This window comes from Pseudoliparis swirei, chromosome 20 (genome assembly GCF_029220125.1).
Source record: "Pseudoliparis swirei isolate HS2019 ecotype Mariana Trench chromosome 20, NWPU_hadal_v1, whole genome shotgun sequence".
NCBI lineage: Eukaryota > Metazoa > Chordata > Actinopteri > Perciformes > Liparidae > Pseudoliparis > Pseudoliparis swirei.
In genome coordinates this window covers 9,825,606-9,848,066 of record NC_079407.1, presented here as the reverse complement: position 1 = coordinate 9,848,066, position 22,461 = coordinate 9,825,606, and the positions used below count along the sequence as shown (strand labels likewise).

The 22,461-nt window shown below is 42.8% G+C and overlaps 1 protein-coding gene across 3 annotated transcripts; it reads left to right on the top strand.

The window, feature by feature from the left end:
• The first annotated feature begins 6,671 nt into the window (after positions 1–6,671).
• On the top strand, positions 6,672–22,461 carry cuedc1b (CUE domain containing 1b). Of its 3 annotated transcripts, XR_008834798.1 has the most exons (12): positions 6,672–6,769; positions 10,038–10,687; positions 12,079–12,206; positions 13,956–14,082; positions 14,752–15,010; positions 15,915–15,980; positions 16,164–16,244; positions 16,341–16,434; positions 16,866–16,924; positions 17,673–17,742; positions 19,228–19,348; positions 21,970–22,461. XR_008834798.1 is itself a non-coding variant. In XM_056440664.1 (11 exons), coding segments are annotated over exons 2-11 (1,191 nt in total). In that variant the 5' UTR covers positions 6,672–6,769; positions 10,038–10,381; the 3' UTR covers positions 19,229–21,942. The 3 variants fall into 3 exon arrangements, 2 of the variants coding, with proteins under 2 accessions (XP_056296639.1, XP_056296640.1); XM_056440664.1 differs by lacking the exon at positions 21,970–22,461 and having other exon boundaries at positions 19,228–21,942; XM_056440665.1 differs by lacking the exons at positions 6,672–6,769; positions 21,970–22,461 and adding an exon at positions 9,148–9,303 and having other exon boundaries at positions 19,228–21,942.

Below are 22,461 nucleotides of genomic sequence, written 5' to 3'. Positions count from 1 at the left end.
AGTTGTGTTGTGCCATCAGTCTGACTGGCAGGGAAGAAGCTGTTGAAGAAGCGTGTCCTGTGGGTGACGGTGTGTCCGCTCGGCTGTGTCTCAGGTTGTATGTGCAGTGTTTGTGTCGGAGCAGAGAGTGAGCTGGATGAAGTGAGTCTCCAATGATTCCCTCTGCGCTTTTCCGACAGCGCTGCACATACATAGAGTCCATGGACGGAAGTTGTGTCCCTGTGATCCTCCCCGCAGTCCTTATGACTCTTTGCAGAGCCTTCCTCTCTGCCTGTGTGGTGTTTCCGTACCACACAGTGATGCCTGCGGTGAGGATGCTCTATCAGTCCTCTATAGGCCTGGGTGAGAGGGCGACGGTTCAGACCAGCTTTCCTGAGCATCCTGATGAAATAAAGCCTTTTCTGGGCCTTTTTCACTGGCTCTGGTGTGAAGAGTCCAGCTCAGGTCACATGTCACCTGCATTCCCAGGAATCTGTACCCGTCAGCCCTCTCCACCTCAGTCCCTTTGATGATGAGAGGCTGTAGAGGGGGAGGGTTCTTCCTGAAGTCCAGTATTATTTCCTTGGTCTTGTTTGTGTTGAGGATGAGGTCGTTCTCCTCTCCGTAGACCAGGATGTTGTTCACCAGGGTCCTGTAGCCCGACTCATCCCCGCTCCCCTTGATGAGCCCCAGGACGGTGGTGTCGTCGGCGTATTTGATGAGGATGGTGTTGTCCTGGGTGGAGGTGCAGTCATGGGTGTACAGGGTGAATAGTTTGGGGCTCAGGCAGCAGCCCTGTGGGGATCCTGTGCTGACTGTGAGCTCGGTAGACACCCGTCCTCCCATTCTCACCACCTGGGGTCTTTCTATCAGAAAGTCCAGAATCCAGTTGCAGGTGGGAGTTGGGACGCCGAGGTCTGTCAGCTTCTTGATTCGTTTTCCCGGGCGGATGGTATTAAAGGGAGAACTATAGTCCAGGAAAAGCATCCTGGCATACGTTCTGCGGCTTTCCAGGTGTTGCAGAGTGCGGTGTAGAGCTATTGCTACCGCGTCACTGATCGTTTGGGGCGGTAGGCAAACTGGAGGGGGGTCGACATTGTCCGGGACCGTGTGGTTGATGTGGTTGCCGTCTTTACACCACTTTACCACTGGACACAGTTAGCTGTACCTAACAGTGCAGAGTTGTTCTATACGATATGTCTGTGATGTAAGCTGTTGACATTTCCTGCAACACAAACACACACACACAAAGCTGACTCTCAGAATGATGAACTAATATGCGTGAATTCGAGCCAAGTCGCTCCTCAAGGCGTCGATGGTCGCTTGTTTCGACCTCAGCATTTCCTTAGAAAACCCTTTTATGTTAGCGCAGCTAAAAACAGTTATACTGGTGAGAGAAGCTGTAAAACTGGCCTTAATTTGAGTGACAAGTTTAAAGAACAAAATTTATATTTCAAATAAAAATCATTATTTCTAACCTAGTCAATGCCGTGACTATATTTTCTATTCATGTTGCAATTCATTTGATGAATAAAAGTGTGAGTTATCATGGAAAACACCAAATTGTCTGGGTAACCCTAAACTTTTGAACGGTAGTGTATGTTCTTATAGTTCAGTTATAACATTTTAATCATCTCTCACTTTAAATTATCTTTAATAAATGATCCAATTAACTATAAAATAAATGAAAGCAGTCCCCAGGTATTGTAGATAATAATAATAATAATTCAGACTTGTATAGCGCTTTTCTCAATACACAAAGACGCTTTACAGGGGACAAGAGACAAACAGAACAAAACAAAAAGAAAGCAGACAAAACAAACAAACGGCACATATGTGTAACGTTAAGAAAGGAAAGGAAACTAGAGAAGCTGTATGGGTCATAGGAGCAGGGGTTTAGCAGGTGAAAGCGAGTTGGAAGAGGTGTGTTTTGAGGGCTTGCTTAAATAATGGTAAAGTGGGAGCCTGACGGATGTGGATGGGGAGAGCGTTCCAGAAGTGGGGTGTGTAGATGTAACAAAATCGTAAAAAGGAAAGTTTAGATATTGTCAAATTTCCATTTGTGGAAACATACAGAAGAGCACTCCAACAATGTTAAATTAGAGGCCCTTAAATTGATAATTGTGGCACATTTGAGGCCTTCTTATACATTAAGTATCTTCAGATGAGGTACATAGTGGAGACTCAGTCATCCAGCGGACACCCTGCTCACCCCCGGAGAAAAAACTGCTAACAAGACGGCAAATCCAACTCATCAGCTCATCGAGAGGACGACTGCTGACACAATTTCAGAGTCTAATGACAGGCTTCTCTTTGGGGACATCCTCTGTGGGATGCTTGAACTCGATGCGGCCAAGAGACTTACACACCATCAGGTGCTCCAGCATCAATTCACCAGCATGCACCACATGGCCAACAGATACCATGTCAGCCCCTGGGAAGTCGATGTGGAGTTATTAAACTTGTATTGGTGTATGCAGAAGAGACATTTAGGTCCTATTGTAAAAAGAAAACATAATGTGAGCATTCATGAGTTGTCCTATTAGTCTTGTACTTGTACTCAGCGTATTCTGGTCCTGCAGCAGCTTCTTCTGAAGGGTGGAGTAGTCGTCCTCAGAGCGCCTGAGCGCTCTGTCGTCGACCAGAGTCGCCGCGCGACTCCTCGTCTGTTCCTCGATGTCGGCGACCTCGGCCATCTGCCTTTTGGCCTCCGCCACCGTCGGCGGCTGCATGTTCTCGTGATACTTCACGTCAATTTCTATTTGAAGAGCAACGGAAGAGAAAGCTTAATTACATTAATTAATGTTTACGACAGGAGTTTGGGGATTATGGACATACTGTGAAAAAAGCATTTCAAGGGAGGAAACTCAGTGTTTGCTGATGCCTTTGCTGGAAGACTTCAGGCAACCATTGACTGCATAGAAATTTATTCCAAAGTTATGCATATTACCATTCTATTCACTAGTATGTTAGTTTGGGAAGAATTAATACACTTAGTACAGTAAACATTCCTTTGTTCCCCTTTTTTTAACATCATACCTTGATAAATGTACACAACCTTACTTTATTTGATCTGGTCATTTGACTTTAACAACAAAGACTTTAAATGTATTTATATTGTATTTACAAATTCTGTGTGATTCTTCTGACAACCAGTCGCTGCATGTTTACAGTCAAAAGAAAACGTTCCTGCATTTGTCAGAAATTCACTGTAGCAGCTCTATTGCCGCTACCCGTGGGTTCCCCCCAAAAGCTCCAAGGATCAGCCAGGCACCAAGAGGTTCCGTTAGACGACATATTTTATTATCCCTACCTCCAGCTCTGCTGCCCTTTTTATATGAGCAGCATTGGCTGCTGACTGATTGCCAATCAGTCAGAGCAGCTGACTGATTGTCAACCAGCCAGCAGCCGAGGCCAGATTGGGGACAGCTGCCACATTCACTTATTCCTGATTCGTATTGATTTAGAATTTTAGAGTATGTTACATTTATATCCAACTGCTTGTACGCACAAAACTCACTTGTGCCCTGAACATGTGGGGGACTGTGTAAAAATCGCTGTAATTACTAAACAGTTAATGCCATATTTTTGCTATATCCATTGAAATAAAGCTGAATATCTACATTTTAACCACATATTGACTGTTTTATTTAAAATCAATAGCAGTTGTGGACATCATCACTATTTGAGGAATGGTATCCCTGTCCAAATAAATACGTATGGCCCTGACTGTTATATAATGGATACTTGAATCTTGGCGTTATCTTTGATCGGGACTTGTCCTTTAACTCCCACGTAAAGCAAATCTCAAGGACTGCATTCTTTCATCTCCGTAATATTTCAAAAATCAGGCACATCTTGTCTCAAAAAGATGCAGAAAAATTGGTTCACGCGTTCGTTACTTCGAGACTGGATTACTGCAACTCCTTATTATCAGGCTGCTCTAATAAGTCTCTTAGGTCCCTCCAGTTGATCCAGAATGCTGCAGCTCGTGTTCTCATTAAAACTAAGAAAAGAGATCACATCACTCCTGCACTAGCTGCTCTGCACTGGCTCCCAGTAAAATCAAGAATCACTTTTAAAATTCTTCTCTTAACCTACAAAGCCTTGATTGGTGATGCACCATCATATCTTAAGGAGCTTGTAGTACCATATTGCCCCACTAGAGAGCTACGCTCACTAAATGCGGGGCTACTTGTAGTTCCTAGAGTCTTAAAAAGTAGAATGGGAGCCAGAGCCTTTAGTTATCAAGCTCCTCTTCTATGGAACCAGCTTCCACCTTCAGTCCGGGAGGCAGACACAGTCACCTCGTTTAAGAGTAGACTTAAGACGTTCCTCTTTGACAGAGCTTATAGTTAGGGCTGAATCAGGTTCACCTGGTCCAGCCCCTTGATATGCTGCTATAGGCTTATAGCTGCCGGGGGACATTGTAGGATGCACTGAGTACCTATCTCCTCTTTTTTCTCTCCTTAAGGATGAATTTTCATCTCTCAATCACACGTTACTAACTCTGCTTTCTCCCCGGAGTCCTTTTGACTTCACGTCTCATGGGGTCATCGGACTCTATGAGACGACATAGATCCTATCTGCCTGATGGATCATCGAGGTCTGGGTCGTGGAATTCCTGCTCCTGACTACGCCACTGTCCTGTTGAGACTCCGCCCACTGTTGAGACTCCGCCCACTCCTCCTCTCTACCGCCATCTGCCTGATGGATCGTGGAGGTCTCCATCGTGGAATATGCCTACTATGAACTATTCATACACTCTGTCATATTCATTGAATGTATTTAAACTCTAAATCTGTCCATCTATTGCACCTGTCCATCCTGGAGAGGGATCCTCCTCTGTTGCTCTCCTGAAGGTTTCTTCCCTTTTTTTCCCCCTGAAGGGTTATTTGGGAGTTTTTCCTGGTCCGATGCGAGGTTTTGGGGCAGGGATGTCTATGTGTACAGATTGTAAAGCACTCCGAGACAAATTTGTAATTTGTGAAATTGGGCTATTCAAATAAACTGAATTGAATTGAATATACATACAAAAACATTTCAGAACATTGTCTTGCATGTGTGACAGGCCATCTCCTATCTAGCACTTGAGCTTTGACTATTTCCCCTACATAAACAGGTTATAACTAGAATGGGCACTTGGTAGAGCGCATACCTTTGCATATCACAAGATTGGGCATTGAATTATGAACATTTTGGCATTAGTTGCATGCCAATTGGATAACAATTGACCGTGCTATGGTAAAAAGAAGATTTTGACCGTTCCATGACCTTGACCTTGACCTTTGACCCGATTGATCCCAAAATCTAATCAAATGGTCCCCGGATAATAACCAATCATCCCACCAAATTTCATGCGATTCGGTTTAAAACTTTTTTTGTTATGCGAGGAACACGCATACAAATAAATAAATAAATACACGGCGATCAAAACATAACCTTCCGCATTTTCAATGCGAAGGTAAATATAAAGGCCATTTTCACACTGGAGGCGAAATAGGACAAAAAAGACGAAAATATGGAATATTTGTCAACAACAGCCTTTCACCCCAAAGCCTCACTAAGTTGTGTGTTCTGTGTATTCCACCAAAAATGTATATTTTGCACAGTCTCACAATCAGAAGTGTTTATACCATTACAAACAACCCTACTCTCTACACATTGAAGACTGGCAGAAGAGCTACACTGTGCTAGTTCCTGTAGGAGGTGTCACAGAAGCACTTTGTACATCAAAGGTTTTCTGAATCAAATGGTATTGTACTGTAGCTGTAAAATAAGTTGTGTGACCTGGCCACATTGTTGAAAACAGTAATAATACTTTAATCAATATCTAAATGTCACTGAATTATTGGTAATGCAATTTAATTACATTTGATTACTTGTTTTTACCCATCTAAGGAATCTTATTGTTACAGACATGCTGAAATAAATGATGGGAGGAGTCCAACCTCATAGTGGAAGCAGTTTCACAATGAAATCCATGTCAATAATAATAACAATTCCAAGTTACCACTTATTTGTAGTCCGTGTTGTTGTCTGACTAGTGTTCATTCATCTAATGTGCCGTTTAAAGGCCAGAGGCTGTGTACAAAAAAAACACAGGATACAAAAGAATGAGGCCTTCCCTTCAAAATAAACTTCAAAAGAATGGCGACGTAGTGAACATAACATAACGATACTTTTCCACTAGACTGACAAAATCACACATACTGTCTCATTCTCACACTAGCTACATAATACTGACTCTCATAATGCAATATGTGGCTCTAATATCCCCCCAAAAATGTAAATATACTTTGTATCATAATACTAATTTCCCTAAAATTCACATTTGATACATTTTACAAGTACGAAACCTGCACAATGATGTAAAACAAAGGCGTTTGTTGGTTTGAAATGGGTTGACTGCACAATATGAATATCCATAATGGTGACATGCTACTGAAAAAGAGCAAAGCATGAGTGTTCAAAATGTAATTCATTCCAGCAGCGATGCGTTTCCCCAGTATGTTCATGCATATCATGTTGCTTATATTTACTGGAATACATTAATAATAGTACAAAATAAAAATAATTATATTATCCAAATAAGAGACACACAAATGTCCATTATTTTGAAGCCGTGAGTGTGTTTTGGTTTACATGCAACATCCGGTTGCCAGCTGGATTTAATGGCATATCTCCTGCTGTGCTGTTGAGGAACGGTACCCTTCTGGTTTCCATTAGAATGCTAAAACCTCACAACCCCGTTGTTCTGCTGTGGTTCCGCTGGACCCTTTGCGCTCCGGTGAGTAACGCTAACATCGTTCCGTGTTTTGACGATGCACCGCTTTGACTACCGTTACTTGCTTATCTGACGTTCCCTTAGTTTACCGCTCCTCTTCACCAACACCGCGGTGGACAGCTGCCCCGGTTTTAACTAGCGGGCGCTTCTTCCCCTCCCGAGTGTCGCACGCGTGCCTTGTATTCCATGACACGTTCAGACAGGACTCATGCGGGCTGAAGGCTCCGACCGTGCGGCTAACGCTGTGTGACGAGCCTCTGCTCGCAGGAGCCTGCTTGTGATTAGTTAGCTGGAGCGGCTACCACCGCCGCTAACTTAAGGTCGCTCCTAACATTAGCTAGAGGGGCGTTCAGTCAACGTTGGAGTCTTGTTTTTCTATTTAATCAACTCTGTTTGGACGGCCGACGTTACACTCTTTATTTCGAACGACGTTACTCTCGTTATTGAACCTAATTTAACGTGTGGTGGTCCTGAGGTGACTGATAGCCGCAGAGGACCGTTAGCCAGTTAGCCGCGACTTGTTCCCGAGACGAGCGCGTGCACGGAGCACGAACGCTTCCCACAGGCAGCGTGAAGTGGAGCGGTTAAGATATACCGCTCTATCACAGCGACGAAACACTGCTATTTGAATGCGGCCCAGCATATTGACACATGCTGGTACATTCGGCTTATATCTGATGCACGAGGCAATTGTTAAATATTTAAGTAAAATCAACTTCTTATTTCGTCAGCTGTTCTGCTCAAAATACCCTCCACCTAAAATAACCGGCGTTGGGCAGTGCAACAGAGATTATCTTAATCTCTTGTGCAAACCCTTGCGCAGTCGGCCTTACTGTAGTAGTGGGACTGTTGATGCGTTGTCTCTGTTTTTGCTGCTTATGCCACACTGCTGGGGAAACTGCTCCGAGCTCAAATCCGTGGCCCTTTTTTATCTCCAAAGAGGTCACCGTTTTGTCAACCGCCATCAAATGATTCTAAAAGACTGGAACACACGCGTTTAAAATAATGTAATGCTTAAACAAATCACATCTATGAATGATGTGCAACATCAGTAATGTATGTGTCCTCAATATGATCGCAGATCACACTCTTTAGGTTGACATGGCCAGAGTGTATGAGGTCACAGTCTAGAAGGTAGTGGCGGTTTTTTGAGGCTGTTGGGAGACAGACCAATACTGGGGTTTTGAGCCTGATGCTAATATTGGTAACATTATTCTCCTTGTCGTTATTACTGTCGAGTAAGTTGTCTGATGATGATGCTCTACGTTTATTCAGTGCTCCCTGGTAGACAAACTATGCACTAGTAGTGAGACATTTCAAAGGTTTCAATTAACATTTGTATTTTATTTTTCTACATGATCTCAGTCCAATGCAGGAAACTCCATAATTTGACATTTCAAACTCGATTCTTAAAATAATTGCCTGTAACAATTCAGTGACCGTGGGCTGCCCGTTCCTTCCTTGAGCAGCTTAATCTGACCAGCACCCCATGTCTACTGTGTGTAAGCATTTCACTTGGTGAAGTGAGTCATAAAGTAGATTGAACATTTATTTTGCCAATTATTTGACGTTATTCTGTCAGAGACTCGGTGCTTTCTCGCTTTATTGCCCACTTTATCTTCTGGCAAACAAACAAATGGCTAGCATTGGCATTAGCAAATGATAGTTAGTATTAGCCAGCTGTCATCATAGTTGGATATCAACTCATACAGACTGGTCTTCTCAATCCAGTCGCTGTATTTCGTTGTTTGGATTGTGCACAAGTCAAACGTTCGGACCACCAAAGCTAATGTTAACATGTCTGATTCCTGTTTTTGCTTTCCATCTCATTTCCTACCTGAGTGACTAAAAAAACTGTTTGGGTGTGCTTTTATAATATGCAATAATATCCATATGAATATCTTAATGATTTCAGCCATAAAGGCCAGCCGTATCAAGTTCTTCAATCTGGTGCCCTGTTTACCTGAAGCGATAAAACAATAGTTCCAATTGAGTAAGAAGACAATAAACCTGGTTGGCAAAAATAAATGAATATGACATGCTCGTGGAGCAGAGAACAGAGCTACGAGTTTGTAGATGTGTTTAAGCTGGAACATGACGCAGCAACAGTTGGTGTTCATTAGGAGTTATGGTTCTGCAGTGGAAACGTGTGCTTGATCAAATGCAATAGTTCTAACAAGATTTCTGGCTGGAGCCTACTGGCCAGTGGTTTTAAAATTGGAGTACATTCCAAGTAATTTTTATAAATTACCTAGACGTAACGGCCCCCTCATTGTATGCCTCGGCCTTATTCTCATGGCGCGTGTCTCTGGAGTGACTATTTTCAGTTCCTGCATCCTACTCATTCAGTATCTCTTGTTTTACACACATGCACACACACACGGCTTGGAGCAGGAAGGCCAGGCTGCTAGGATGGGCATCGTGTTGACATCCGAGCCAGACTCTTGGTAAATAGCAGACTGAGAGGGGCTCTGTTTATAGTCTGCGGATGGCCTGGCACTGCCATGTGGCACTGAGCTGCCGCCAGCTCCAGTGAAGTGAGTGAAGCTGGACGGAAGGGAGAGGCAAGAATTGCAAATTGAATAAAGAAGGCTGCAGCTAGCTTCTCCCTCAATGCCTTTTAATTGTTTTAACCTGTTACTCAGTTGTCTGTGTCCAAGTCATCAGAATCAGAACCATTTATGTTGGACGGACAAGGGATTTGTCTCGGAGGGTGGAGCATAGCATTGGACAAAACTAAAAAACACATTGCAAGAAATATGAAGCAATGATCAGGGTTCGTACGGTCATGGAAAACCTGGAAAAGTCATGGCATTTTAAAATGGAAATTTCCAGGCCTGGAAAAGTCATGTAATGTGGCCACTGAAGGTTGCCAATTCACATTCTTCTTGTAATCACCCGAAGGTGCCAGCCTGCTATTTGGCGCTTGTGTTGAAAGCAAACGCTCACCTCTCTGCTCGTTGTGGCTCCTTCACTTTTAAGAGTCTCACGTTGTCAATGTGTTGAAGGGCCGATGTCTTTCTATCTGACCAAAGCCTGAACCACCATTTACAGTCCAAACAGATGGATTTGCACATAAAGGATAACAGTTGGATTACAATAATACACATTTATATACATGTTTATATGAATAAACTTGTCTAGTTTGGTCATGGAAATCCATTGTTCAAAATGTGTAAGAACCCTGAATGATGTCGTTAATTAATTAATGACATTAATAATATAATAATGCTTGTGTTGCTAACGCGCTGCCTTTCTTCTCTCTCTGTAGGTGCTCATGACTGTGATGCAGCTATGTGGGTTTCCTGGCAAAATTTGACTCTCATATCTACCTGGTGACAGAACCGTGGACATTTAACTTTCTGTCACCACCTGACTATAATACAACACACCCTATAATCAAGTCAGCCATGCTTGTTGCAGCTGAATAACAAGTAGCATTGGGGGGGGCGGGGGGAACAAGTTCTTCTCAACTTTCTTTTTAAAAGACGGCCATGTCTGTTAGAATGAGGAACTGAGCAGTGGGAAAAGTGGAAAGCAAGTGAGTCTGAAGGGGCCCGAGTGTTTGTGTTGGTAAAGAAGAGCCATCCGTTCAGGAGGTTGGCGGCCCTGAGGATGACGAGCCTGTTCAAGCGCAGCAGCAGCAATGGAGGCTCCGGCAGCAGTGGAAGCGGGGGCGGCAGTGGTCAGGGGCATCTCAACAACAGCAGGTCCAACCGGCATGTCCGACGCCTGGAATTCAACCAGGCCATGGAGGACTTCAAGACCATGTTCCCCTCTATGGACTACGAGGTGATCGAGTGTGTGCTGCGCTCCAACAACGGAGCAGTGGACGCCACTATCGACCAGCTGCTCCAGATGAGCATTGACGGACAGGGCTCAGATGACAGCTCGGACTCTGATGACAGCATTCCACCAGAGGTCAGTGGAAAGGGTCCAAGGGCACTTGCGGCACTCAATTTAGTGCAGGCCCAGCCTGATGGGCTGTTGGTATTGACATTATAAAGCAAAACTATTTCAGTGATTACCAGTTGGGTCCGTGACGGAAACCTATTGAGACTAGAATGGGCACTCGGTAGAGTGCATACCTTCGCATATCACAAGATTGGGCATTGAATTATGAACATTTTGGCATTAGTTGCATGCCAATTGGATAAAAATTGACCGTGCTATGGTAAAAAGAAGATGTTGACCTTTGACCCGATTGATCCCAAAATCTAATCAAATGGTCCCCGGATAATAACCAATCATCCCACCAAATTTCATGCGATTCGGTTTAAAACTTTTTTTGTGATGTGAGGAACACGCATACAAATAAATACACGGCGATCAAAACATTACCTTCTGCATTTTCAATGCGAAGGTAATGATGGGTTGAAAATATACCTGACCTTCATCGAATATTTTTTTAAGTTAAACTTAATAAAACTTCATGGATATGCAATTCTGATACAGTAGAAATTGCTTATAGTGATCCTTTCTGATCAGGTCAAAAATGATCACTGTAAGTGGATATTTGTCATAAGTCATTTCGTTCTTCATTCCGTTTCCCTTTTTCTGTCCGGCTCTGTCACTGCGAGGCGCTGCCTGCAGATGAATGAGTCGGGCAACATTTGTCTACATGATTTTTAATCATGATCACGTCCTTTTGCCCTGGACATCAAAATAATCCTCCACAATCCTTACATCTAGTTTTTTAAGAATTCTTTGTTGGCTCAATGCATACAATCACATACTCACTCAAAAAAAACCTTTATGATGATTAAGTTTTAATAAAAACAGATCTCTTTTACAAAACTCTTCTAGACATCAAATGTAAACAACAATCACAAATTGAGCACGTGTTCGTTTTCATTGGTGCTCGATGCCATCTGCTGGAGACGCAGTGAGCCAACGAAGAACCGGTTGCACTTTTCTGCCGATTTTAAGACGGGCTGGTTTTATTTTGGGAGTTCCTCTTGTTCTCCTGTTACACATCACATGCGCGATGTCGTACATTACCGTGAACTATAAATACACCTGCTGACTATTCAGTCACATGGCTTTGACCCAGGGCCTCGTGACCTGCTAGAGAGGAGGCTGACCCAAGCAATGCTTGGCTTTGCGTTTGAAGATTGCATTTGATCCCAACGATGCATTCTCTAGTGGCCTTTCTGTTTTTCCCATCACAATGTTCTACTTGGCTGGAGCATAAATATCAGATAACGAACTCTTATTGGAATCCAAGCAGAATTCTTGCAAAATTGTAAGTGCCTGAGAGTAAGACCGGTTCATTAACCAAGGCCTGTGGTGCGCTGTCGGTTCCTTTCTAGATTCTGGAGCGAACACTGGAACCTGACAGTTCAGATGAGGAACCGCCTCCAGTCTACTCCCCACCCACGTATGATATGCACATTTATGACAGGAAATACCCAGAAGACCCACCAACACCCCCACCAAGGTAAGAAAGGGTGACTAAACATTTGCATTTAAGAAGCTTTTTTCTTTCTCGTTGCGTTTGTGTGTCACAAATTAAGAGTACCTCTTATTTAATTTAATGGATGGATAGTTTGTGTTTGCTGGTGCCTCAAGGTTTGATAATATTGATTCTGGTTTAAGACGGTACCAATACTCTGACACATGTGTGTGATGTTATACATTAAACCATTACTTGATTAATCAAATAATTATAGATGGATCAATCAAAAATGAACATTATTATTGGTTGCTTAGAACACACAACCAGATGATTTATAGTTTTGAATGAATTGCATTGATGTTCTTATAAATGTAGTTAAAATGCTTTGTGGAGCTTTTCCCCTTTAAAAAAAATAATGCTCAGCGTGCAATTGATGACAATCTTCTCAGACACCAGAGGGCGCCCAGACGTGTACCATGACGTAGACAACAGTTTTATGAGAAAGAAGCCATAAGCCATCCTCCAGAATGCAGAGGAGGAACTTTAAACTGATATCTCATATTCATGGACTACTTTATTGCCTTCATACAAGCCCTGTAGAGAAAGAAGTCAAGTATTTAATGCATTATATTAAAAACAAATGTTGAATATACTGTAATACATTTTGATTTGGCTGCAAAATATAAATACTTAAATGTATACTAAACTTTTAAGACCACCTGGCTCTTTGTCAAATCAAACTTGTTAACAGTGCTTTCATCACTGGCCAAACCTTTGGCATGCAACGTACAAGCTCTGATGTCATTTTCTGGAGCCCGGGTAAAAACGAAGCTGACTATTGCGCCTATTTTGTAGGTGTAATGTTTACCATGTTCACAACCGTAGGTTGGCATGTTGGCGTGGTAGTATTTTGCTAACACCCATTTTTCAAATATTTGGTCCTAAAGCTTTGACTTGAACAGTGAGGTGTACATCCTGCTAGGCTCCAGGCTGCTGACTCATCAGCCCAGGACCACCGTTCTTAGAGGTTTTGCCCCTTATCCCCTTGGTGGTGGGGCAGTGAGCAGAGGGGGCTGCAGTGGTCCCCTGCCACAAACGTATTAAAGAGATGCTAGCTCCCCATGTCTTTGGATACCTAACTGACATCCTGTGGCTGCTGGTCTCCTGCTCATGGTATCTGCCGATTTTCCCCCATCCTGATGAAGTGGCTTCTCTGTTGACTCCCGTTAAGACCTCGTGGCCTTTTATCGCAAGTAGATCATCATCCTCGAGACTTTGGACATCGGTGCCAAATGTCATGTCGCTGCATCAAAACGCTCCTGGGGATATTTCACTCGAAATGTGAAGCCGTCATTAGTGTAGGTTTCATCCTCTTGAGACCACACGATACTTGATGTTCTGATATTTGAGTCCAGATCAAAGTGGTGCCCCCCACACAGCCATGCAGCTTGTGTGGCTAAAATGGAGGATAGACGACACATGACGATGTATTCTATGCTCACTCGTTAACAAGATTATAGCCTATAATGAACCAAAAGTCAGATCATTCTTAAAATGTAATCCATCAGCCAATTTTATTTGCCTGACATTGTTACTGTAAGTTGCATCTGGCATGTCCTCATTTATAACTTTTGATGAAATAATGGATATTCATCGTCTCATACCTTCAATGTAAATAAAAAAGGATGTCAATAAGTAATGGTATTTTGAGATGGCTACAGGTAAGTTGGTATGTACTTAATGTAGTTGGTAGACTTACTTGTGTCTCTGTTCCTCCATGGGCTCTGATAGATTTGAAGCCCAGCCTCCGCCAGGTCACCAGCAGGTCAGAAGTTACCGGAACTGGAACCCTCCTTTACTTGGAAATCTCCCCGATGATTTTCTGCGAATCCTGCCACAGCAGTTGGATAGCATAAAGGTACAAGAATGTCCACATATATAGATCTAAAATGAGTGCATGTCATTTATTAGTTCTTTTAAAATGCACTATTGTAAAGGGAAAACACGAACAGTGCTGGCCAACACTGCACCTGCAGTCAGATGAATGCCAGCCGATGTACAGGGCTTTCTTTGCTATTTGTAAATCTTTCCTGATCAATCACTGATGATGTTAGTTTGTTTTGACGGGCTCATGCTGCCAAGAGGTTATTGATCTGGCCATCTTATCACCTGGGCAGCATGCTGCAGCGATATCTGTGAATCTAACTACAATGTGTGTATTGCTGTAGGAGGTTAAAATATTCTTTGTCTTCACAAAGTTCAGCTAATAACTTTGATCCTTTTTTCCTTTTTTTTAAATTAACCATTCCGGTCCATGTCTTCCTGTGTGGATCTGAATCCAGCAGTTTATGAGCTTATTATAGCATAAAGATTGTAGATAGAAGGATGAGTCAAGTTTAAATAACTGGATGAATAAATGAAATTTGTTTTCTTAGTTGTTAAATCCATACAGTCCATGTCTGAAAGCTAGCTCAGTATTTAACACACAGACATGAGATCTCGGAAAGAAAAGGATGTTTACCGATACCTTTAGCGTAGCAGGGTTAGTCCTGATACTTACCAATAGTCTCTCCTGTCCTCACCTCAGCAAAGCTCTCAGAGCAGTCTGTCTCAGCCTTCATCGTCATCGTCCGTTTCTTCAAGAAGCCAATGGACAGCCCAGTCTGGCTCTCAGTCCGGAGCTGCAGGGACCTCTGGAAGTCCAGGTCTGACGGCAGGAGCTACAGAGCAAGACAAGAAACTGAAGCAGTACCTTGAAGACGAGCGCATCGCCCTGTTCCTGCAGAACGAGGAGTTCATGAGAGAGCTGCAGCGCAACCGCGAGTTCCTCGTCGCCTTAGAGAGAGGTACGACTGTCCCTTCATCCCAACACACACAGAGACACTGATCATAATGTCAACATAGGGTCTGTGTCTATAGCTGTACTGATTTGGTGGTGTGTGTGTGTATATATACACATATGGATTTAGTCACTGGAATTAATGTATAGATGTAATATTTGAGGTTGTGGGATACTGAACACGTATATTATTAGGATGCTCGCAAGTCCTTTTGAGGTTCTCATTATCAAAGGTTCCCTGTGGTGCTGTCCCTGTTTGTCTCATCGCATGATGACACTTGGGTGACAAAGTACACACGCCAGCCAATAGTTTCATACTGTTCTGTGACCGTAGGCGTTGGTAACCGTCCAAGATACGGAGGCAGGAAGAAGAAGAAGACCGCCGTCTATAAAACATTTAACAATGCTGGATTTAAAATGCCGCTTGGCAAATGTTTTGTGAGGGAGGAAACAGCCCGCCATATAACTTTATGTAGGGTTAGAATAAATCTAATTAAATAAAATGGATTTGTTATGCATTTATATAAATGCATGTACAATATTTTTACACTTGAGTAATCAAATGCAGAGATGGTTAGTTAACAATGTGTTTGGGAATAGTTGCATGTATACAGTGTTACAGTTACAACCGGCCCTCTGAGGGCAGCCATGATGCTCATGTGGGCCACGGTGAAAAAGAGTTGGAGAGAGTTAGAGAGTGTGAGACCAATTTTTGTGTGGCCATTTTAGTCCTTTGTGTTTTATTTTGTAATTGTGCTTTTCTTTACTTGGACAAAATAATTTCCATTTGTCATATTGTCTCTCATCCCTTACAATCAAGGCCCTCACTTCCATTGTTTTAGTCGGTACATATAGAGGTTCAGTTGTGCCTGAACCACGCCAAAGTCATAACATCTGCTCTCTGTTTTTAGATCGCTTGAAGTATGAATCAAAGAAATCAAAGTCCACGCATTCATCTAGTATGGAGAATTTCACAGGTAGATATCACTCATCAAGCTTCCGCTGCCAAAATATTTTCAACTGTGTTGTTGCACTCCGTTTGACTGAATGCATTCACTGTGATATTTGTTGGTTGTGTCAAGGATTCGTGCCATAGACATAAAACTATAAATACTGTGTTTATGTGCCAGTACATGAGTGGTGTTGCTGTGTCTGTGCAGGAGAACAATACTCTGCAGCTTCAATGGAAGCGGTCTCAGACGACGCCCTTTTCAGAGACAAGCTCAAACACATGGGCAAATGTATGTCTCCTGGTTTACAATACTGCTGATGTTTCACAAATAATCATATATAAAATAGTCATTGTCTATGACCTGGAATGTGTTTCTCTCCTTCAGCAACAAGAAAGAAGCTGTTTGAAATTGCCAGAACATTCTCAGAAAAGGCGAAGCGGAGAAAGTCCAAAAGGAAGCTGCTCCTGAAGCACCATTCGTATTCTTTGCTTTACCTTGGTTACATATCTGGCTGTTTAATATTGGAAAATGTTTATCTACCACAACATATGCACGATCAAAGTGAAAATGAAGGATTTTTCTTCAATAACACCCAGTGATTTAGCAGCGACTCAACACATTCGTGTCCTCCCATGAGTGCACCGTACAGAGAGATGGATTGTTTTAGTTTCTTTAATGCTGATGGAACAAGTGAAATATGAAAGCAAGCAAAATATTTCCCATCTGTCTCAAAGTTACTTACATCACCAACATAAAGCACGACCATACTCCATCACCACCATGGTGTTCTGCTTCACACGTACGTCATCAGTGAAAGATCAAACTCCATAACTGATTTGTGTGAGTCCATGACTTCTGGGACTGATGTGGCTGGCCAGGGTTTTGGTGTCCTTAACTAATTATTTTCAGATTGGGTACAGCCAACTCTACGGCCAATCTCCTCGACGATGTAGAAGGAAACCCCTGCGGTAAGAAGTGCATGTCCCCCACACCATGTCACAGGGTTCGCTGCCGTCACTGTGCTTCTTCGCTGATCTCGCTTCAGGGGCGGATGTTCGCTCGGACGTCGGGTTCCTGTCCACAAAGAGCCACCAGGGAGCCTTTCTGTACTTCTTCATCCTTTGTTATTGGGAGGAGACTGAGCTAACTTCTAAGCTGTGGTTCAATTTGAATTCACAAGATAAAAACAAAAATAATTTCCCCTTTTGTATATGGATGGGCAATCCGTGTTGGTAGACCAAAATCCTTCCGTCCAGCGCTGTCATTGGACGTGGCGTCACGAATGCTGCACAGAACTTCCTCGTTTTCTTCCATTCTGTTGCAAAATAGCAAGATTTCCTGCAGGGGAAAAAATAAGGGCGGACATGTTAAGAAAAAGCATAGCCTGCTTTATAGTCTGTGACTCTATGGTCTCAATCTCTTGTTTCAAGTCTTCTCTAAAACAGAATGATGTTAATTTGTTTACTGGGGGAATGTATCAAGAAAGATAAAGAGTCATAGACTTTTATACAACCAGAAAAGTCGCCCCCTGATGTCACAGTTTTAAGACTCTTCTGCATTGGCTTAACTGACCCACAAATATAACCATTGTCCTAAATCCTTAATTGATGATGATGATGATGATAATAATACACCTGTAAGTCGGTTGAGCTCGTGATCCCAGCTGGGGGTGTATGTATATATCCGATGTTCATGTATTTTTGTGTTTGTGTCCAGAGGAAGATGGTCAGCCCAGAAGAGCAAACACTCAGGAAGAAAATGAGCAACGCAATGAGCCCATATTATGGTACGAAAGAATGAAATGAATGCAAAGTTCTTCCCAGCAATAATTGTCTTTATTAAAGAAATGCTACCATCCTGTCTGTTTGATGGCTGGGGAGCGAGTTACTTTACCACCATCGACCTTCTCGTGTTTGGGGCTTGTTTCCACTGCGGACAGTTAGTGACCCTTCACTTGCGGGGTCCTCAGCTGATCACCGTAGCGACACGGTGTGAGACTGCTATGACTTCAATGGGACGCTGAATTCTTTCAACTGCAACCAAACGGGAACGTCTGCATTTCATTGTACTCCGTCGTGTACATGGTGGCCGTTGTCCTGCAGTGTTGGTTTACTTGGTCTCCAGCGTAGTGTAAGGTGTAGTGTACATCGTGCAAAGTTCAGTGTGTGGTGTACAGTGTTGTGTACATGGTATAAAGTCAAGTGTAGTGGACTTATTGTACAGGGTAGTGTAAGTTGTCGTGGACTTGGTGTACCCTGTCATGTAAGTAGTAGATTGTGTCACGTACAACCTTGTGTACACAGAAGTAAACGGGCAGGCTGCCAGTTTGGTACATTTTGGATACAACAGTGGTAGCTATTTAAAAAAGGTAGGTGTGTGCTGGCTGTCCAGTATTGTGCTCGGGATAATGGTCTCCAACCAGTCAGTGGCCTGTAGTGTTTTAGCGCCATCTTCTTGTATCTGCTGAGGTCTCTTGGAGCCTCCACTGAGGTGGCACCACAAAAAGTCCGGTTGAATACCATGAAGGGTGAAATGCGGCATTAGAGGCATCAGTCGCATCATTAAATTGTTGACTTGTTTGACATCATCATGGAGGAAGAACGGGTCCAAAACAAAAGGATGATCGACATAATCTCTGCATAATGGAATTAAAGAAATGTTTGAGTCACTAATTTATCCGTTATTCCCTATCAAGTAACAGAAGAAAAACAAAAGTGAACTACCATCTCCATAACACAACCCCAGAAAAGCAGGCCATGTCCGGTCATGCTGCCCATTCCTTCAGAAAAGGAAGAGATGATGCCTCCAGAAATAGATCTAGTTGCATTTCATCAAGAGAACCGCCAATGAATAGTGTTGTCCTGTTATTGCCACTTTAATAAGTAAGAGTCATTATGGCTGGCTCCGTTTAGCTTTAATCTGGTGTTTGGCATCTTGTAAGAAAATATATGTTGCCAGTCAACAGGCTGGAAGAAGGTTAAGTTGAGTGAACAAAGGTTACACGCACCTCAATTTAAGGAAATTGAAAATAAATTGTCTTTAAATATCATTAAACCTGTGTTCAACTGTACAGACCGACTATCTTCTACGTTTTTGCTTTCTTTTTCTTAACTAAGCTCACAGTGGAGATGTGCTCCTTGATTTCTGCCTTCTGTAGTTCTGTCCGCCGGCACTTTCACTTTCAAAAGTCTTGAAATGAGGTACAGATGATGTCTTTGTTTTATTTAGCGCTGAAAATCCCTAATCGCACACACTTTGTTCTGCATTTCAGATCCTCATATGCTGCACCATATCAGGGTTACCATGGCGAAGCCATCACGGCTCATTGGTGGTGGCCTTGCCCTCTTCCTCGTCTCCACCAGCTCACCCCTCCCTAATCCAAACCAGCCAATGTAAGGCCCAGCAATGAGACCCCCTCTTCCTCAGGGAGAGGAACTGGACTCTTCCCAGCACTCACCGAACTGTCTCGAAATGCATTCGCGTTGTATTATACCACTTTGTTAATATATCATTTTGAATGTTAAGGCAAATACATAAGTCCTTCCCAGTATGTGTTAACTTTAACCCCCTGAGAGGAACACTAGAGTAGTGATGATCTTGCCATTTAAACCTTTATTACTTTTCCAGACTTTATGATTGCTGCCCTCAGGCTTGGCTTTTCAGACTCTTTCTATACACTAAACCATGTAGAGCTTTTTTACCATGTTTTCTTATCAGATTGTAATATTCTGCTGTTTACGACAGTCCGGGTCATGTATCTGAAATTCGAAAGTGTGAGAATATTGTGGGCGTTAAAGTTGTGGCTGCCCAGATGTCAACACTTGGCCAATGTGTGCCGTTGATCAAAAGGACTATCGGGAGAACGCCTGTTTGGAGCAGTTTACTACTTTGGCCCGGTGAAAACTGTGCCGTTCAATCTATTGAAGCACAGTAGTCAGAATATCGGACCATGGTGACCATGAGCATCACGTGGATGATGTCATAATGCTTCAGATGGGTTACGACATAACAGCATATTGTTGTCAACCTTCAGTTGCTTTCCCACACAGCAATAGCATGGCATTAATACAAATGAGCATTCTACCATCCTCCACTTCTTATCTTGTGGTGTCAATTTATAATGGAAGCAAACCAGCAGTGTCCTAGATGGTGGGAAACCATTACTGTCAACAGTGGCACGCACGGTTCAAAGGGAATTGGGTACGCCCATTCCAGATGTCAATATCTACCTCCTCCTACCCATAAACCCTTTCATGTTTCAGGTCCTGTTGGTTTAGAATAGATGATGTTTTCAATGCTGCCACATCCTGAGCTAAGAGATGTAGCTCAGTATCACAGGAGGGAAACCGATATGCGCCACATGAGCAGCCAGGTTCTGACAAGCCCGTCCCTAGCTCCGATATCAGAGTTCATCATTTCCAGGGAATATTTTAGCACCCTGTTGACATCTTCCACTTTAACAATAATGGGATAATTTAGCAAGCTAATGAAGTCGCCAAAGGTTCTTGCCAGCATAATACTGCATAACTTTCTAATTCATTAAATTCCATTTAGGCGATTGTTTTTCTCGTAAGTGACAACGGAAAGTCAATGGAGAGCGATGCATTGTTTTCCAATCCAGTGTGAGCGGAACTCCAATGTGTGTCGTCGCTGTGGCACAGAGCTGCATTTTTGGGCCTTGCTGTCGTTTCTCCTTTTGGGGAATAGCAGTGATCTCACCTCACCTACTGGACCACACTAACAGAGTGAAACCACTGCTCTGGAAAATCTTAATACTGTCAACAATGGTGTCATGTTTGGGCATGAGAGAATTAATTGTTGTTTTTTCCAAATGAATGCTGGATATGTTTGGGGGGATAATCCTTCTGAAGACTGAAGTTGGACCTTTCTACTGGTCCTTCTATTTGTATGTGTAGATGTGAAACTAGCATGGATTGAAGAGGCAGTACACGTGTGAGGGGAGGTTAGAGTAACTGTTTTCTCTCACTCTGCAGAACATGTTTTTTATCGTGTCAGAAAAGCTCCACAAATGAACCTTTCTGGATTGTTTTCTCGATCTTGTGTGAGTGTGATCCGTCACGTATCTACTATCCCCTTTGATTAAACTACTTAAATGTGCTATTTGCTTATTTAGTGATTAACAAAGTTTGGATGACTAACTGATTTTAAATAAGGAATTTGTTGAAGGCCCTCTGCATGTTTTAGACAGTTATATACTGAACAATCTTCTTTTTTTTTTTTCAAAGGAACATATGAACAACTGATCAAATGTGAACAGTGCCACAAATGTCACCAACTAGAGTTGATTGATCTTTTCCGTCCGCTGGTGGGAGCAGCTGTTTTCAGTGCTAGTCTACCTGCTCAGCCCCAAACAGCACGCGGGCCCAGGGAGGCCGAGCAGGTGAACACACGGGAACTTCTAGCAGCTAAGAAGTCCCCGACTGTTCTCACAACTCTGCTGCTGCCAGGTGGCCAACACAATAAATGAATGCAGCTTTAAGAGATGTGCTGCAACATAAACCAGGTAGCTGGGGTCAAAGGGCCATCAGGTCCAGGTGCTAGATCCTAAAGAGCAGTGAGAGTGCAGAACTTCAGTGAGTCATGACACCAACGCTGCTTCAGACTTATGCTGGCAGGTGGACTGTGGATGAAGGACTCCGGTGGTGTCGGTGTCACTAAGGGGTGGCGTACTGGCAGGCATTGTCCTTTTTAAAACATGTCCGCTTCCCTGGTTGTGCTCGTGTTCATCAGACTTGTGGGAACAAACCGCCGAGTCCCGTCCTCCAGATTTAGGGGACAGATCCCTCATCAGGTCGAGATGTGAAGTGTTCACTCATGACGTCGCTGCTTCTCATGTCTCATTCAGATGATGTCCTGATGTCAACCGTGAAATCCAATTAGACCAGCTTGTTTGAAAGCTAAACATAACTATGTTTACCCTTGTGTCAAAGTGAAATTAAACATATCTAATAATGATATAACTTTATTGGCTTTTTTGGAATTTGATTTGCAGAACTGGAGCCATGCGGGATGCTGGGGTTGTTGATTGAACTGTCTCCAGAGTGGTTTCAGTCTGCCTGGGCTCTGGTCTGGATGTTTGATTGCTCTTTTAGGAAACTTAAATTGATGTCTCCTCCTCTCAGTGATCTGGATGTCAAGTCCTTATTATTGTGTAAGTGATCAGATATACTGTAGATCACATGATGCCACACAACAGTGTGTAGTTTGAAGTAATAATGTTGTCCTTGACATGTCAGAAACCATTTTTATCTTAAGAGCTCGAGCTCGGTCTAGTTTTTAAGTAGTTAACCGTTTATGTATCCGCACCGTCCATTTCCTTGTCTCACTGTTTTACATACACCTCTTTTTCATTTTAAACTGTGTGAAGATGAGTTTTATTTGACGTACTGCATACACATCTTTAAATGTCAAGTATTAAATGCATCCTGAACCGTCTTTCCAATTCAAGGTTGTTTCAATATGGAATAAATCTAATATTTAGTTA

Bases quoted from the DNA above. Each gene is read 5' to 3' on its own strand.
- cuedc1b (XM_056440664.1), top strand. From the start codon at position 10,382: ATGACGAGCCTGTTCAAGCGCAGCAGCAGCAATGGAGGCTCCGGCAGC. The intron at 12,207-13,955 runs GTAAGAAAGGGT...GGGCTCTGATAG, and splicing joins CCACCAACACCCCCACCAAG to ATTTGAAGCCCAGCCTCCGC. The intron at 16,435-16,865 runs GTATTCTTTGCT...AATTATTTTCAG, and splicing joins CTGCTCCTGAAGCACCATTC to ATTGGGTACAGCCAACTCTA.